Raw genomic sequence first — 18,559 nt, 5'->3', positions numbered from 1 at the left:
GGGTGGGTGAAGAAATGAGTTCGGAGCATGTTTAGTGCAGAAAAGAGGCTCTGCCCTACATCATGGTACGTACTGTATTTGTAACCAGGAAAATGTGTGAGATGGCGGTGGGTGGAGAAATGAGTTCGGAGCATGTTTAGTGCAGAAAAGAGGCTCTGCCCAACATCATGGTACGTACTGTATTTGTAACCAGGAAAATGTGTGAGATGGGGGTGGGTGAAGAAATGAGTTCGGAGCATGTTTAGTGCAGAAAAGAGGCTCTGCCCAACATCATGGTACGTACTGTATTTGTAACTAGGCAAGTGTGTGTGATGGGGTGGGGGGAGAAATGAGTTCGGAGCATGATTAGTGCAGAAAAGAGGCTCTGCCCAACATCATGGTACGTAGGGGGCCCGGGTAGCTCAGGTGGTAGAGCACTGGACTTGTGATCGAAAGGTCGCTGGTTCGAATCCGGGCCGGGACGGACACGGGTCAACTTTATGTGCAGACCCAGAGACGGTATCCATCTCCCACCCCCGTGTCACCACAGTGGCACGTAACTGAAGACCTCGGTCATTCTGCCATATGGCAGAAACCACATAAACACGCATACACTTGTGTGTCTCATCTAAAGTCGGATTAAAACCCGGGAACATGCCCCTAATGGCTTTGCCGTGAGGGCGTAAAACTTGAATTTCTCTCATCATGGTACGTACTGTATTTGTAACTAGGCAAGTGTGTGTGATGGGGTGGGGGGAGAAATTGGTTTGGGGCATGTTTAGTGCAGTAATGAGGCACAGAGAGAGATGGATGCATGAGTCATGGGAACGAGAGGATTGTGTATGTGGATGGGGGGGGGGGGGGGGTGAAGCTGGGGCATGAATCACATGAGTGATTAGATGGAGTCTGTGTTTTACCAGGCATGATTGAGCGTGGTGTGTGTGCGATCATGTGAGACTGAGAGAGTGGGTGTGTCGAGAGTTATGTTATATGAAGTCTTATATCGCGCGCGTATCTCCAGACTCGGACTCAAGGCGCAGGGATCTATTTATGCCGTGTGAGATGGAATTTTTGACACAATACATCACGCATTCACATCGACCAGCAGATCGCAGCCATGGAGAGTGAAGCTTGATCACATTTTGATAGTGCAAAAGTGACGCAGAGAAAGGGAGGGGCTATCGCAATTATTGGGTCAATGATTGCAGTAGACTCATGTACAAAATAAATCAAATAAAATCTCTTTCAGTTTCACATCACTTCTATTTCTTAGAGATCATGAAACTTAACAAAAAACAACAAAACCAACCACTGACTCTAGTTGAATACCTTTGTCTGATGACTTTGTGCAGCCGTCGGGGAAGAAGAGAACGTTGGATGGGGGGGATGATGGATCCAATGCTAAACGTAAAGCGTCCAGCGACACAGGCTCTGAACCCGAGACACCGTGAAGCCCAACGTGCGTGGAACGCGGACCAAAGTTTGAGTGGCTTGTGAGGAGAGAACAAATGAACGTGTTGAATGAATTGAGCAGCAGTGTTAATTATTATTATTATGGTGAGCTTATATAGCGCGAACCACAATTAACTGTGCTCTCCGCGCTTTACATACTAATTTCTGCCGTGTGAAATGGAATTTTTTACAGACAGACAGACAAACAAACATTTTTTACACACAATATATTCAGCCAGTACTTCCTGTGAACAATATACAACATAAGTTTGTTTTTGTGAACAGCTCTTTGTATTTGGTTTGCTTTGTGTTTGAAGATGTTCTTGTCGTTGCCTTCATTTGTGAGTAATATTATATCCTTTTTTGTTTTTGTTTTTTTAATGAAGAAAGACAATGCAAAATGTGAAATTTGGTCTGTTGATTGTTTTCTGTTTGTATTTTGTGCGTGAATTTAACACAATAATTTAGATAGCAGGAATGACCTAATTCTGGACATGAGAGTTCTTCAGGAAAGCCCCAAATTAACTGGGCAAAATTGACCACGCGAAGCTGGCCTCACGAAGCTTTAACACTAAGTTTTGGTCAAAACACTTTGCGAAGTCCACTTCGGGCTCAATTCATTACTGCCTTTAATGTGTTTGTTCGCTTGTTCAAATGTTGCCACGGTTTTGACGATGTGCTTGTCATTGTAAACACATTAAAAAACCAGGAGGGTCTGAATGAAAAAGACAGAGAGGACGTTTTAAAACCTATTTTTCATTGTAACATGAGGCATTTACAAAACCTCCAGTGGTGAGATTTCAGTGCATTTTCACGGCTGAAATGTTTGTGTTTTACTTGCATACCCATCTTTGTTTGTATGGTCATCATATTTAGTCGTATTGTCTGACGATATACACATGTTTAAAAAAAAAAAGCTGTGAGATTTTAATGGTTCAAAATACAGCTGCTACCTCCAATGACATTTCTTCACTTTCTATTAAAATTGAAGTTTTGTAACCATCGAACGCAGAAGAAGAAGAAGAAGAAGAAGTTTTGTACCTTCTTCGATAATTTTTTGCAACAGTTTAAGGCATATGTACGCGCTCCCGTGTTTACAAAGTGTAGTTTGCCCATTATCGATGTCAAACGCACCATAAGACCATATAATGACGATATGTCACCATGCGCGGACCATAATACATGCATTACAGCTTGTTCTAGCCTCTGAAAAAGTGAGGATGTCAACAAAGCCGCGGTGTTAGCTCCCTTGCATCAATGTTACATGTGTTGCCAAATCTATAAATAGGACGATCCAGATCAAAATGAAAATTAACATATCTCAACATTGAAGGGGTCCTAGACCACAATATTTTGCAGGGAACTTAATTTAGCATGTCTCCAGCTGTTGGTAAAGCAATTAGCGTGTATAGTCATCGAGTACATATGCCTTTAAATGATAATCTTTAAGAAAGGATTGAAGTTGCTCGTTAACTTTATGGGTTTGTTTTTAGTCTCAGGTGCCAGGATAACTCTGCCTTACCGTTGTCTGTAGTTAGAGAGATTACTTCCCTTACTTATTCCATCTTGTCATTCGCACTGCTTTTCTTGTTTTTTGTTCAATTCTTTATGAGACATTTATTGTACAAATTTAGGAGTCAGACTGAGAAATCTTACTTAAGGGCATATTTGCAAAACAATGAAGCGCTATTAAGCTGTGCGGTACAATCTGAAGTGTTGTGGTTTTGTACTTATTGTACATTATTCATGTCAGATTTTTTGGCAGGAAAAGTTGTGTGTGTGTGTGTGTGTGTGTGTGTGTGTGTGTGTGTGTGTGTGTGTGTGTGTGTGTGTGTGTGTGTGTGTGTGTGTGTGTGGTGAACCTAAAAGAATGAACCTATGTATTTTGTTTTGTGAGTGAGCGGTAGCCGCTGCAATGAATTGTATACATGTTTTAGCCGACAGCACGCTATTGTCTGTGTGTTATTATTACCATGTAACAGGCATTTGTCAACAAATGAAAGATTTGATAGCATTTACTGACTGTGTTTGTACGTTTCGTAGAGTAGATGCCTTGTGTGTTTTCACAGATGCAATTTTGACTTTTATTCTTAGTGAAGTTTTAGACACATGATTTGCATGCAATGTCTGTTACAATAAAGGCGTCTTTGTCAACTGTGATGTTACAGAGGTTACATGCTGCGCTGGTGGCAGCTGTTTGTCTATGTTGTGGTTTGTTTTATGGACAAGAGTATTGAGAAGTTTGGCACCCAGCGGTGGTCCATGACTACTCTGTGCCAGTATTCCATGGGCTGTGATAGACATGTCAGAGATCGGTGTTTTATCGAAACACGAAAATACCCAGCATACTTCCCCCGAAAGCTGCGTATGGCTGCCTTAATGGTGGGGTAAAAACGGTCATACACGTAAAAGCTGTTGGAGTTTCAGCCCATGAAGTCTGTCTGTAAAAAATTCCATTTCAAACGGCAGAAATTAATATGTAAGCGCCTAGGGCTATATCTAGATTAGGCGCATAAAAATGATCACAATAATAATAATGAACGAAACAAACTTGTGAACACAACTTGCCACTTCATAGCAGTTGTCAAATTAACTGTGCAAAAAATCAACAACAAAAATACACTGGGTCTCACAATTTATAATTCCAAAGTGGCTCCTGCTCTAGAATTGTGTCGGCAGACAACACTTTGAGTTTTCACTGTCTTTTAAGTATTATGTAGTGTCAGTGGTTTGATATCATATTGTGAGATTTTACAAGATCACTTTTTCTTACCATGTTGCATGTTGACACAGTAAATGACGTCTGTTTAGTTTGTTCAGGTACCCCCCGCAGGTTAGGGGGAAGAATTTACCCGATGCTCCCCAGCATGTCGTAAGAGGCGACTTACGGATTCTGTTTCTCCTTTTACCCTTGTTAAGTGTTTCTTGTATAGAATATAGTCAATTTTTGTAAAGATTTTAGTCAAGCAGTATGTAAGAAATGTTAAGTCCTTTGTACTGGAAACTTGCATTCTCCCAGTAAGGTAATATATTGTACTACGTTGCAAGCCCCTGGAGCAAATTTTTGATTAGTGCTTTTGTGAACAAGAAACAGTTGACAAGTGGCTCTATCCCATCTTCCCACTTTCCCTGTCGCGATATAACCTTCGTGTTTGAAAACGACGTTAAACACCAAATAAAGAAAGAAAGTTAGTTCAGGTGATGTAAAAGGGTGAAGACGGGGTACACATTTGATTTGGATCATTCTGTAAGTTCACCGGAGGTGGATGGTTGGTAGGATTAAGTGCTGTTCAATATTAAACATCATATTTTCTGTGTGTTCAACTAACTGCTATGACGACACAGTACCCCAGCTGTCAACATTATGCAGGTCAAAGGTTGTGTTCAGTTGTTGGCAGGGGGATATTTCATGTACTGTTGGGCAAAAAAAAAAAAAAGGTCTGTTTACGGTAACCCGACCGACCCTATTTTTTTCGCGCGACCCTAGACTTTTTTTGGCATTTGGGAAAAAAAAGAAAAGAAAAAAATCTTTTGGTTTTTTTTGCAAAATAACGTAAAAATATGGTTTTTTGGAGAAAAAAAAAAATTCCCGACCTACCGACCCTATTTTTTTGGCCTATGTTACTGTAAACAGACCTTTTTTTTGTTTTTGGCCTTAGGCAACGGATATATCATGAAATTTGTATTGAATGTCTGGTCAAACATTTGTCAAGTTTATAGCAATCTATCACATGCTCTTTTTTGTGTGACAAATGTGCGGGTGGATCACGAAACGTTTTTGTAAAGTGGGGTGGGTTGCTGAACTTTGTAGCAATCTATCTCAGTGGTTTTTGTTGATGCATGTTGGGTAAACAATAATGTACTGGTAGTTTCAGCTGGAGGATTAGTGGATTTGTGATGTTCATTTAATTAAGGATCTTCGTGATTTTTATGGATTTGTTTCTTACTTTGAGAGATGTAAATAAACTTGTTAGAAACACATCTTCATCAAAAATTGAAAACGTTGTCTCCTTGTTGGTCTTACCCTGAATTTGACCTTTGATGGTTGTTAAGATCTCCGTTTCTCTCCCTGTGTGTGTGTGTGTGTAGAATTCAGACTGTCATGAACAATTCACATTTAAGGCATATCACACTAAAAGCTAGAATATTCTTTTAGAGTAGGTAATTGAAATCTTAAAATCTGAATCTCTTTCAAAAAGTTAGAAATATTGTCCAGGGGTACTGGGTACGTCCAGGAGAGAGGAGAGAGGGAGCATTTCAAGCGTATTTAGAATATGGAGAAAAACAAACGTCATGCGCAAACACACGAAGGGACAGGCAGACAGACACACATGCACATCGGCGATTTAAAGAAATACAGGTAAGTATAGATCTCTGCCGTGTTTAAGATCGTAACCGTGGCTTTGGTTCCAAGGGGACGCTCTTTAAGATAAGGCAGGTTTGTGAAGAGTAGCTGGCCCGTGTAAACAGGAGCAGGGCGGGCGCAGTGGCCTAATGGATAAGACATCGGCCTCCTAATCGGAAGGTCGTGAGTTCAAACCCGGCCGCGGCAGCCTGGTGGATTAGGCCTAAGGGTTGAGATTTTTCCGATCGCCCAGGTCAACTTAAAGACCAAGCGCTCACGGACAAGATCCTGTAATCCATGTCAGAGTTCGGTGGGTTATAGAAACACTAAAAATACCCGGCACGCTTCCCCCGAAAGCAGCGTATGGCTGCCTGAATGGCGGGGTAAAAACGGCCATACACGTAAAAATCCACTCGTGCAAAACCATGAGTGAACGTGGGAGTTTCAGCCCATGAACAAAGAAGAAGAAGAAGGAGTAAACAGGAGCATGCATGTCTGAGCCACAGGCCTGACTGAACTGCCAGCTTAGGCCCCGTTCACACAACGCTGCATCCTTACCACGACCACGCCGATCTGAAAAAGTTATCAAATCGGGGCATATCGCCGTCAAAATCCAGCACCTGGCACTATTACCCTAGTCACATAATGTAGACGCCGCTTCTGCTACGACAGAAACGTGTCCGAGAGCGTGGCCAATCGTGGGCCAAACGTGGCAGGATCTCCATGAGCGTGGTTTGGTCGGGGTGGGATCTGCTAGGTCGCGAAGCTGCACGCTCTCCCTACGCTTATGTTGAACTGCATAAAACAAGCGTAGTCGTGTACAGTCGTGATGTTTTTTTTTTGTTTATATTCGCCATGGAGTGCTGGAGTTTGACGGCAAGCCCCGACTTGATAACTTTTTCAGATCGGAGTGATCGGCATGGTCGTCGTAAAAACGTAGAGCTTTGTGACGGGGGCCGTACAAAAAAGTACATCGCGACTGAACTGCGCCCAGACCTGGCAACGCTTGTTTTGTGCAGTTCAAAATAAGCGTAGGGAGAGCGTGCAAGCTTCGCGACCTAGCAGATCCCACCCCGACCAAACCACGCTCATGGAGATCCCCCCACGTTTGGCCCACGATTGGCCACGCTCTCCGACAATTTTACAACGGAGTAGAAGCGGCGTCTCTGTGTGAACAGGGTATTAGCCAGACACAAAGTTACTTGGTGTTTGTTGTCCTTTAATTCCTGACTCGTGTGCAAAACTGCAGGAGCCGCAGAATGCCCACCCGATCATTCAACTGACATCAACCCGGCGATCGGCGGGTACAGTGGAACCCCCCTTTTAAGATCCCCCAATTTAAGATTTAAGACTCCCTCCCTTTTAAGACCCTGTTTTCTCAGACTTTTTGTTCATAACCTGTGTAAATTTACCCCCATTTTAAGACTCCCTCCCTTTTAAGACCTTGTTTTCTCAGTTTCTTTTAGGTCTTACAAGGTGGTTCCCCTGTATTTCTGTAACTACAGGGTGACCCCAAAAAAAGAGTACCAAAACAAAACGTCATAAATTGAACAAAAATAAAGCAATCTTCATAAAATTTATTTACACACACAAGTAGCCTCTGCATGATTTGCACAGAAAATTTTAGCGTTCAAGCTTGTCTTTCAGGAAAGTTATGCTCATTCTACAGAACATGCTCCAAATGGCCTCCCCCGGATTTAAATCCCCCAGATTTCTATCTTTGGGGGTTCCTGAAAGACAACGTCTACAGGAACAACCCACAGACAATCACAGAACTCAAGAGAGCCATCACAACAACCATTCGCGGAATCTCGCAACAGGAGTGTGTGCGGGTGATTGATAACTTTGCGCGACGAGTTCAAGTTTGCCTGCAGCGGCGCGGAGGCCATTTGGAGCATGTTCTGTAGAATGAGCATAACTTTCCTGAAAGACAAGCTAGAACGCTAACATTTTCTGTGCAAATCATGCAGAGGCTACTTGTGTGTGTAAATAAATTTTATGAAGATTGCTTTATTTTTGTTCAATTTATGACGTTTTGTTTGGGTACTCTTTTTTGGGGGGTCACCCTGTACTCGGAAGTTTGGTGTGTTGCACCTGGCCCCTTTCATATCTCATAAACAATGACTGGCACCCCCTCCCCCCTCCGCCGCAAATTGGTCTTCGTCGCACATGTATCTCTTTAAAAATGGATGGACTTCTAATATAACAGGAACTTGAAAATTAAAATGGTGTAGGATCTAACAATAAACATGGACAATTAAAACATAAATTCGCCGTTTTCACTTCAAAGTATGCACTTTCACAAACATCTTCGAGTTCTACATTCCCAGGTTTAACATCTAGCTTCACAAAGTATTTATCACAATGTTTTTCAACCCCACTGAAAAAAAGAGTTCACTGACTCCAAATTTTGGAGATGTCTATGACAAAGAAAAAGTGTTATCTTTTCCTGTCTAGCTTGGAACGATTAATTATAACCAAGCTCACACACACACACACACTGACACACACACTGACATACACACACACACACACACACACGCACGCACACAAGAAACATTCATGCATAAAACACATGTTACGGATAGTTTTTTTAGTGATATAACCGAGATATTTAACAGCAGTGTCATGGTCAGAATCACAAGTATTTAAGGATCTGGCTTTGTTCTGCTCAAAAATGAGTTTCTTGGATTTTAGAAATATTTGGATATGACGTCACAGGTTCTCGACCACCCATTTCCTCAAAAACACCGTTTTTTGACGTCATGATTTTCTTTCACCGCCACAACGGTGACTAAAACTGAACAATATTTGACCTTTTTTTGCATCAAAGCTTTTTGTATGTCTTGTTTAAATCTGCCGCGCAGTCAGCTTGATTTAGTGTGTGAAAGAGAGCGAACGCAAGTTTGGAAAACGGCAACAAATCCTGGTTTTTAATGGTACTTTTGTTGGGTACCTGCAATTGATAAGCAATAAATTCATAACTTCACGGAGCTGCCTCTCCAAATTTCACAGAACGATGACTGACAGAGATCCCATTATGTATGGGGGCCAAGAGCAATCAGAACTTACCTGAGAATGGACCTTGTAACGAGTTATATGTGTGTGTGTGTGTGTGTGTGTGTGCGCGTGCGTTTATATGTGTGTGTGTGTGAGTACCGGTACTCTTCTTCCATCTCTCTCTCTCTCTCTCTCTCTCTCTCTCTCTCTCTCTCTCTCTCTCTTGAACAACCACTCCCATTCCCGCTTCCTTTCACCACCCTCGTTGGTCCTTTTCAGTTCTTTTATTGTCTTTGTTTTCTTCCTTCTCCGTTTTATCGTAACCAAGCCAACGCACATTCTTTTCATTCCCCTTACTGTTGCGTGTAACGTAACCTTTTAGTTCTACATACGTCAATATAGCTATATTCTGTTAGACACGTGGGGGAATTCGGGGGCTGTGATTGGATGGTCTCACACATCCCTATTGCGATCATCAAAGGATAACACTACGGAAGTGTTTTGCCGATATCCAAACCTGCGCGAGCTCTCATCAGCACACACTATATTTGACAATATTTGGAAGACAAAAAGATAATCCATAGAAATATTTCTTCAGCAACATCAATCAGCAAACCAGTGGTTGGTAAAAACTGACGTGCACAAATTCATGATTTCCTGTACATATTTTAGAGCCACCCAACAATAAGAGAACACACCGGTCTTGCACTCAGTCAAAGGCACTGACATTCACGCCCCCCCCCCCCCCCCCAAGCGTCATAACGGTCATCACGGTGTGGATCAGGCCAGGTCCAGTTCATAGCGGCCCTCAGCTCCCATACGGTAAGCGCCATAACGGTCATCACGGTCCCACTGGACGTCCACCCAGTCCGGCCATGGAGCCAACCGGGAGGGAACTGCCGTCACCTTACCCGGCCCCCGTCCGTCCTGCACACATACATTTATAGATTTACATAACGACATAGCCCAACATGCACAATAAATCAACGTCCATTGCTCACTGCTCGGTTGGCACACATGTGCAGTCTAGGGACATAGTGCTTGCTGCTGCGCGAGCCAAAAAATATGTCCCTCTTTATCTTTGCTGCGCTGGCTGCAAAACCCCTCCGCGCGGAGGAGTTTCCAGACACATCTGATCGTACGTAGGGTGTGTGGGGATTGTGGAGGGCGGACGGGAAATGGCCCTGAGAAGATTGTGACTGCAAGGGGGTGGGAGGGGGATGATACACGAGTCGAAAGAGAAAGGAGAATTGGGCTCTGTCCACAGCTCAGTGGGAACAAAAGAAAGGGTGATGGGGAGTGGAGACGGGAGGGGGCTACCCGAGCGAGGAGCGAGAAGGTAAAGGAGGAACAGAGTAGCGGGTGTGAAACATGAGGCGTTTTCCTGATATAGTCCTTTGACTTATTTCTTCGGCCCCCACGCCTTCTCCCAACTTCCCCCCGCCCACCACCTCTCCTTGTTTTCGTTTTGTCACCACCGTTGTTTTACCGAACGCTCCCGCACACGAAGTTGGGATGTTTGTGAAACACACAGCTGTCAGGAAGCACAGAGACACTATACGTTATTTGTATTTTTGACCAAAATATCACAGTCAGTGTTCCTCCGAGACCGCGCTAGCAGACGAGGTGAACAACGACTGTCGAGGTGAACAATGACTGTCGAGGTGAACAATGACTGTCGAGGTGAACAATGACTGTCGATGTCTTGGGGCGGGGATATAGCTCAGTTGGTAGCGCGCTGGATTTGTATTCAGTTGGCCGCTGTCAGCGTGAGTTCGATCCCAGGTTCGGCAGAAATTTATTTCAGAGTCAAATTTGTGTGCAGACTCTCTTCGGTGTCCGAACTCCCCCCCCGTGTACACTACATTGGGTGTGCACGTTAAAGATCCCACGATTGACAAAAGGGTCTTTCCTGGCAAAAATTGCTTAGGCACAGTTAATAATTGTCTACCTATACCCGTGTGACTTGGAATAATAGGCCGTGAAAGGTAAATATGCGCCGAAATGGCTGCAATTACTGGCCGTATAAAATTTCATCTCACACGGCATCACTGCAGAGCGCCTAGAACTGTACCCACGGAATATGCGCCGCGCATATTCCGGCGATATAAGCCTCATTGATTGATTGATTGATTGTGTAAAATGACATCTTTTGGTCACAAATACAAATAACAGTTATGTTTCGATCGATTCTGCTTAGAATTCATTTGAGTTTTTATGATTGAACACACACAAACATGAACTATTTTGTAGTCTCTGCCGGCTGGCCGCCTAAATATGAAGTTTTGTAGGCCTCTGACGTCACATGGCTCAAAGAAGGGAAATCCAGTGTTCAATCGATACATGAGCACTTACCTCGTTTCCATCCCGCCAGTCCGGACCCCGCCTGACTCGGTCTCCTACTTTCAGGACCATAGCCAATGCTGCCCTCCTTGCTTTGCCCGTCGCTCTTTGGCCAACATTTGATCCCACAGCCAACCCACTGCGACCTGTATACAACGATTGGTTATCAAATCCTAAGAATGTCCCACAGATAAAAATTGCCCTAACCCCCCCCCCCCCTCCCCCTCCCCCCCCCCCTTCCCCGCCCCCTTCACCCTATCCACCCATCGACGCTCTCATCATTAGCCTTATATTCAACACCCTCCCAAATGTGAAAAAAGAAGAGAAAAATGAACAAGATAAGAACCTTACTTGTTCCCTTTCTTACCCTTGCAGCCCAGCTGACTCCATTGACAATTGACTGGTCAAAACAACAACATGTACTCAGACACCCGAGTTACCTTATTTCTGACACAGTGACATCAGATACAATTTGATGACGCCATAATCTGAAATACTCCAGACGTAAAGCTCTGACCTCAAATCAAACAATGGCATCACAACTTGATGAGGTCACTGACTTATTTCTTGATAGGTCAGTGAATATTGTCAGTAGAAATAGATCTTCTCCAGCAAACATCTTCATGCTTTGACTTTGACATTTGACTAAACTTGTGTCTACGCACCGCCGGCCGGACAGCCTAACACTGCTAAGTAGGGGAAGGGCTCCTAATATGGACCGGCTCCTAATATGGACCACCTTCTGTTCTGACAAACTAACGGCGCTAGAGCGCTCAAAAAGGTTTTATTCGCTGTATTCACCCTCTCTGGATAACTTGCACGTGTCAAAATAGTTGCAGAAACAGAAATCTCAAAACCGTTAGGCTTTTTCTCTTTTTTAACTTTTGGCAGCGTTCACTCTAAATTTGCTGCCAAAAACGGACTCGTTTCTGTCCACAGCCAAAGCCTTTATCACACACAAATTGCGATATGTGACAGCTAAAACCGTATTTGTTACATTTTAGCAGTGTTGACTCCGAGTTTCTACTGCAAACAAAAAATAATAGCAAAATCTCAAAGTATGTGCGAGTCCCCTAATATGGACCACCTTAAAACAATCGAAGATAATAAAAGCTAAAGGCTATTTTCATTAATTCATTAAGAAGCCTGCTGGAAATAACTTATAACTAGCCCTCGAGATTTAAAAAAAATGCAACAAAAAGTCTTCTATTCGTGGAAGTTGATAATTTTACTTATTTTCACTCTGTTTTTGATAAGCTTTTTTCGTTTCCTGGTGTGCTTCAAATAATGCTCTCATCAACCCGAAACAGATAAATCTAGAGCATATTTTAATTAGGCTGACTTGTACACTAAGTTGTATCATGTTATTTTGAAATATAGGGGTCTTTTGACAGTGATTCGTGAAGGCCGCTCCACTGGTCCATATTAGGCACTCAGGCTCCTAATATGGATCCTTTGTGATTTTTTCTGTACTTAATTTTTGCTGAATGTCTATCAAAGCTATTTCACTGTAATTAGGCCTAACGGTTAACCAAAGAGAGAAGGACTACCAAACACAAAATGAAACTTTCTTCGCAAGAAAACAAGCTAGTTATCAGCATGAAACAAAAAGTGGTCCATATTAGGAGCCCTTCCCCTACTAAGACTATTCTGATTGCCTAGTAAGGCCAAACAAAAATATATGTTGGTGTAGGGTAACGTGACCATAAACGATAGGGTCGGTAGGTCGGCTTTTTTATTTTTTTTAACTTAGTCGATTTTAAAGGTAACTTCCCTTAGTCTCGGTGTGGTTTGCAAAATGTGCCAAAGGTGTTTTTGGTTTTTTTTAGAAATGAAAAAAACGTTTTGGGGTGGGCGGGAAAAAAATGGGTCGGTCGGGTTACCCTAAACCAACATTTTTGTGTGTGTGGCCTAAGTCAAAAATCAACCTAGGGAACTTGTTTTGCTCTAATTGTTGAGCCTCAACATCTGTCTGACATGATCAATCAAACGCCGGTGCCTTGCGTTTAAATTTAGCTAAATGTTCTTTACCTGAAGATAGGGTGACGGCTGTGGTTGTCCTTACTGGTGATGGTGATGAACGCTGATGTGGCTTTTGTATCTCTCCTGAAAGAAAAACAAGAAGGGCAAAGCCCATACGACTCACATGCTTGACCTTGACCTTTACATGACCTTGACCTTCAGCTAAACCTAGCAATGACATCATACACTAAGAACTGCTTTACACATTTTTCCTACCAAAATACATGTGACCTTGACCCAAGGTCAAGGTCATCCAAGGTCATGCAACACAAAACTGTTAATTCAAGACATAGGAAGTACAATGGTGCTTATTGGCTCTTTCTTCCATGAGATATGGTCACTTTTAGTGGTTCACTACCTTATTTTGGTCACATTTCATAAGGGTCAAAGTGACCTTGACCTTGATCATATGTGACCAAATGTGTCTCATAATGAAAGCATAACATGTGCCCCACATAATTGTTAAGTTTGAAACAGTTATCTTCCATAGTTCAGGGTCAAGGTCACTTCAAAATATGTATACAATCCAACTTTGAAGAGAGAGAGAAGTATTGAAATAAACTATTATGAGAGGATTATAATAATGAATTTTATTGTTTTATGTTGTTACTATTTGTGTTGTTTGATGTTATGATATATATACGTACACCACGCAATCATTTCGCATTAAGATAATACATATTTTTTTAATTTCTATTTCTAACAACCCCAGCTACTCTGCCATAGTTGTCTTTTTGTTGATATTGCTGATGTTGTTGTTCTTGTAGAAGGGGAAGTTGTAAAGAGAGACTGAGAGAGAGATTATTATTTTGATAATAATATGTGTAAGTTTGTTGAGAATTATGTTTTCGTTGTTCTTGCCATTATTGTTGCCATTTTCTTTGTAATCCCTATGAAATGGGCCGACGGCCTTTGTTAATTAAATCGTCAAATATCTCTCTCTCTCCCACCCCCCCTATCATTCTCCCTCACTCTCTTTCTCCTCTAACAGCACGAACAGAAGCGCGGTTATTCAAACGCATACAACGGCTGATGTCTACCCCTTCAAAAAGCGATATACATTGTTTACAAGTGAACTTATCTACAAGTTCAAGGAGTGGTGAGACCCGAAATAACAAATGAAATAGGGCTTAGTGCACGGATTGCTCAGAAGAGAATTGAAAAGAAAAGCATTCAATTTATTTGTGCACGCACAATACAAATACTTCTTATAATCATCCAAACTGGTATCCCCTCATAATAGTTTATTTCAACACATCCTCTTTCTCTCTGCTTGTATGATTATTGTTTTCTCTGTCAGTCAGTCAGTCTGTCTGTCTGTCTGGCTGTCTGTCTGTCTGTCCCCCTCTCTCTCTCCCTCCCTCTCTCTCCACCCTCTCTCTCCCCCTCCCCCCTCTCTCTCTCGACCTCTCCCAAATGTAATCTTTTGAGATGTTGAAAGATTTTTGTCTGTAAAGGCCTTATTTGTAAGGTATTGTATGAAACTTGAGTATATCACCCATTTGGATAAAAAAAAATGCCACTCATGCTCAATTAATAAGTAAAATTAAAAAGTATATATACGCTCTCACGATTTAGAAGTCTTTAAAAAAAAAAGTTCTCAAAGCAGAGAGATGAAAAGAACGGTAAGTACAACATGTCTCAAAGAGCTGTATCCTGCCATCAGGGTGCGATGTAATATTTATCATTGATCAGTTCTTACTGTCAGTGTCTGGAGGGGACGTTAACAATATAATTATGAATAAATAAATCCCTGCGGCCTGAATATGTGCGAGATATAAATTGCATAAAATTAAAAATAATAAAAATTTAAATTAAAAATAAAAAAAATCCCTGCGCTTAGATCTGTACCCACGGAATACGCGCGATATAAGCCTCATATTGATTGATTGATTGATTAAAAGTTCATATCACAATTTGGCCAGGAAAACAGCAACAATAATAAGGGAAGAAAGTGAAGTTATTACCCAGTTTAGACAGATCTGATTTCAGACGGGTCAGCAGATGGCTGTCAAAATCGATATCAACCACATCCTTCACCTTGGCGATCGGTTCACTCTCTGACTCAAGGTCGTCTAGACGTGCCTTCAACTGCTGCAGCATCTGCAGTAGTGCGTCGTCAGGGGCTGACGTCACCAGGTGATCGATGTTGCCAGAGTGTGATGTCATTGCTGCCCGCGCTTTTTCCGTTTCATCAAGAGACGTCATCGTAGCATCTTCTTCCTTCTGAATGAGGTCATTGGCCTGCTGACGTCGCCTCTCTGCACACTGTTGGATGTCATCAAAGACTTCCTTTACTTTTCGGCGCATGTTTTTGAACATGTCTTTGGCAGCGTTCATCTGAAACAGAGACATGGATTACTACAATAGATACATTTGTGTCTGTTTAAAAGAGAAAACATCTGCGAAAAAAGCAGATTGTTTGGTTGTATACTAACTTCTGCTTCCTGCAGCGTTAACTTGCTTTAGACCTCACCATATGGGGGTACTGGTATGTTATTTTCTGACTCTCTGTGGAGAATTGAGAAGAGTGTTCTATTATGGTACATGACAGGCCCGAGTACATCGGTCAGTTTTACGCCAACGTGGACAAAGCAATAACTTTGCTAACGTTGACAACAAAGAAGTAGGGTCCACGGTGTTTGCGGAATGATGACAGATGAGGCATGATGACAGATGAGGAATGATGACAGATGAGGAATGATGACAGATGAGGAATGATGACAGATGAGGAATGATGACAGATGAGGAATGATGACAGATGAGGAAGGATGACAGATGAGGAATGATGACAGATGAGGAAGGATGGATCTAGAATGAACACATACCTGTTTTGCTAGTTCTGCTCCTTTCTCCTTCAGTCTCTGTGACCGTTGGGCCAGCTCTGCCCTCTTCTCTTTCGCCACGTCTGTGATGGCCTTCACCTCTGGGCAGCTGCGATGGTTGGTCGGGAAACACAGCGTGCAAATGAGCTCTTGGTGGGCAGTGCAGTACAGTTCCGCCGGCCTACTGGTATGAAGTTTACATGTTGCCTGGCGACTGGCAGCCAATCGCGTCGCAGTGAGTTTGTTCACTTGTTCCAAGTTGTGGTCTTTGGACACAGGTAGTTTCTGATGGTGACTCGTACATGTCTTGCACATCTTGACGTGGCAGGCAAAACAATATGACGTAGCAGTGACGTTATTTTGACACACGTCACAAATGTGGGGACCCGTGAGAACTTCATGACTTTCCACTAGAGCCGCGGTGGCGAAGTCGGTAGGGAGCGAGTCAACTAAGGTGGCAAGTCGACGTTGACCTTTCTTTCTGGAGGAGAAAATAGGGGCTCTGCAGAGGGGGCAACCCCCCTGTCCACCTTCCTTCCGTAGCCAGGACAGAATACAGTCACGGCACACCAGGTGGTTGCAAGGCAGCAGTTTGGGGTTGGTGAAATCGACATGGCAGACTGGACACTCTACCTCTCCACTTGCCTCACTCGCCATGATAGCTGTGCACACACACAGACCAACGTCAGTGTAGACACAGACACACACAGTCATAGACATGCACAGACAAACAGACAGGTACATACAGAGATACGGACAGATACAGACACGGACAGAAAACAAATGTAGACAACATGCATGTAACAGACAACAACTACAACACCGACAACAACAACAACAACAACACCACCACCACTAACAACAACACCATCACCACCACCACCAACAACAACAACAACAACAGCAACAACAGCAACAACAACAACAGCAATTGGTCGCGTGAAGCGATATCTAAACATTTAGTCAATCTGGCAGCCTGAAAGCAAGCCAACACTAACAAGAGGCGAAGCCATCAAGGCTCACGTAAGAAATCGACAAACAACAGTAACACAAACTCAATCACTCCGTCACACATACACACACACACACACATACATAAACACACACACACACACACACACACACACACACACACACACACACACACACACAGAAAGAGCATAGGTGAAACTGTGCAAGAAAGCGAGACACTAGATCTAGATCTGTCTGTCTGCATGTAGCCTACTTACAGGACACGACTGCCAACTAGTCTCGGCCAAACACCCATTGTAGTTTCTTTGTCTCGGCGCGCTCAAAATAATAATGACCGAGACTTTCAGTACTTCCTTCGCGTGACGTCTAACCCTCTTACGTCATAATGTGACGTCAATGTAATGTGACGTCTTCAAATGTTAGAGTTTCTACCACAGACATACACACACACGCACGCACAAACACACACACACACACACGCACACACACACAGACAGACAAAGTTATGATCGCATAGGCTACACTTACGTGAGCCAAAAACCAGTCATCACCGACACCGAGGCTTAAACGTATACGGCTTGGCTAGCCCAAACCCAATAACCGAGACGGGTTGCGCTCGTCTCGGCGGAGCATGCGAACGAAGTACTTATAATGCTGCGTCGCCCAAAACAAATAACGGTTTTGGGTGTGATGAATAAATGAACAGGGCCGGAGTGCTAAGTAAATTGTGAGCAATTCTTCCGAATCCGTTTAAAAAATATGACACTACCAGACTGTTTCCGCATAATTGAGGCAGATTTTTGTTTTTATGGCAAATCGATGTTGCAGTTACGGAGCAATCGAAAATATAGCCAAGAACAAATCTACGGTTCTTCGACGAAAGACGAATAACAACATTCCTGTGGATTACGACTTGCAATTTACCGTGTGCGCTGTAAAATCTCCCCACCTTCAAAACAGACGAAAAGCAGACATCTTCATTTTCTCCCCAGGGATAAATTGTTGTTCTTTAAAATCTTGCAGGACCCTAACATCATACTTCGCACACTTTCTTTTCTTTCCATAGTCGGTTGCTTCGAAAAATGAAATGTCATTGCTTTTTTCAACTTGTCAAGTCAGTCAAAACTACCGCAGAACACAGAACTTGGAAATGACACTGATTGAAATACAAAAGATCTCCGATGACGAAAGTAAAAATGACGTCATCTGGTCACACCTATCTCGAGAACTAAGCGTCGCGCAGAGCCAGCGCCCTTCCATGATTAGTGTGCGTACACCGGATTTCTTACATTCTAAGCACATTTTCAGAGTAAACATGACACATATGCCTGCAATGCAATCATTTTTGAATGTGGTTCGATGTTTAATTACAACTTTAATGAGCAAACTAATCAAGTCATTTTTAAGCTTCTATGCTGAAATACAATCCCATAGTCCGGATTGAGTCAAAGATTGCTAGACCAAAATGTAAATCAATTTGATAGAAACATGAGGGCGTGACAGTGCCGCCTCGCATTTCACTAAAAGCCGGTTTTGACATCATCGACGATATTTAGCAAAAACGGATTTTTTATTAAAACACGTCTGGGGCTATCATCTGGCAGAGTGTGTATCTGGAAGA

General features: G+C 42.8%; 2 protein-coding genes across 2 annotated transcripts in view; one reads left to right on the top strand and one right to left on the bottom strand.

The window, feature by feature from the left end:
- Positions 1 to 5,432, top strand: part of LOC138976806 (serine/threonine-protein kinase Chk2-like) — a 43,838-nt gene extending 38,406 nt beyond the window's left edge. The window contains exons 16-17 of the mRNA XM_070349700.1: positions 1,332 to 4,251; positions 4,630 to 5,432. Of these exons, the coding sequence (XP_070205801.1) occupies positions 1,332 to 1,430 (99 nt within the window). The 3' untranslated portion in view covers positions 1,431 to 4,251; positions 4,630 to 5,432. The remainder of the gene's footprint in view (positions 1 to 1,331; positions 4,252 to 4,629) is intronic.
- A 4,084-nt stretch (positions 5,433 to 9,516) lies between these two features.
- On the bottom strand, positions 9,517 to 16,653 carry LOC138976805 (transcription intermediary factor 1-beta-like). The gene is made up of 5 exons (XM_070349699.1): positions 15,970 to 16,653; positions 15,109 to 15,481; positions 13,151 to 13,225; positions 11,132 to 11,265; positions 9,517 to 9,703 (listed from the first exon to the last, which is right to left on the bottom strand). The coding sequence occupies exons 1-5, from the start codon at positions 16,621 to 16,623 to the stop codon at positions 9,557 to 9,559; spliced, it is 1,383 nt and encodes a 460-aa protein (XP_070205800.1). The 5' UTR covers positions 16,624 to 16,653; the 3' UTR covers positions 9,517 to 9,556.
- Positions 16,654 to 18,559: the final 1,906 nt, after the last annotated feature.

This window comes from Littorina saxatilis, linkage group LG9 (assembly GCF_037325665.1).
Source record: "Littorina saxatilis isolate snail1 linkage group LG9, US_GU_Lsax_2.0, whole genome shotgun sequence".
NCBI lineage: Eukaryota > Metazoa > Mollusca > Gastropoda > Littorinimorpha > Littorinidae > Littorina > Littorina saxatilis.
The sequence above is the reverse complement of the archived record's forward strand: the minus strand, read 5'-3'. Positions and strand labels throughout refer to the sequence as shown.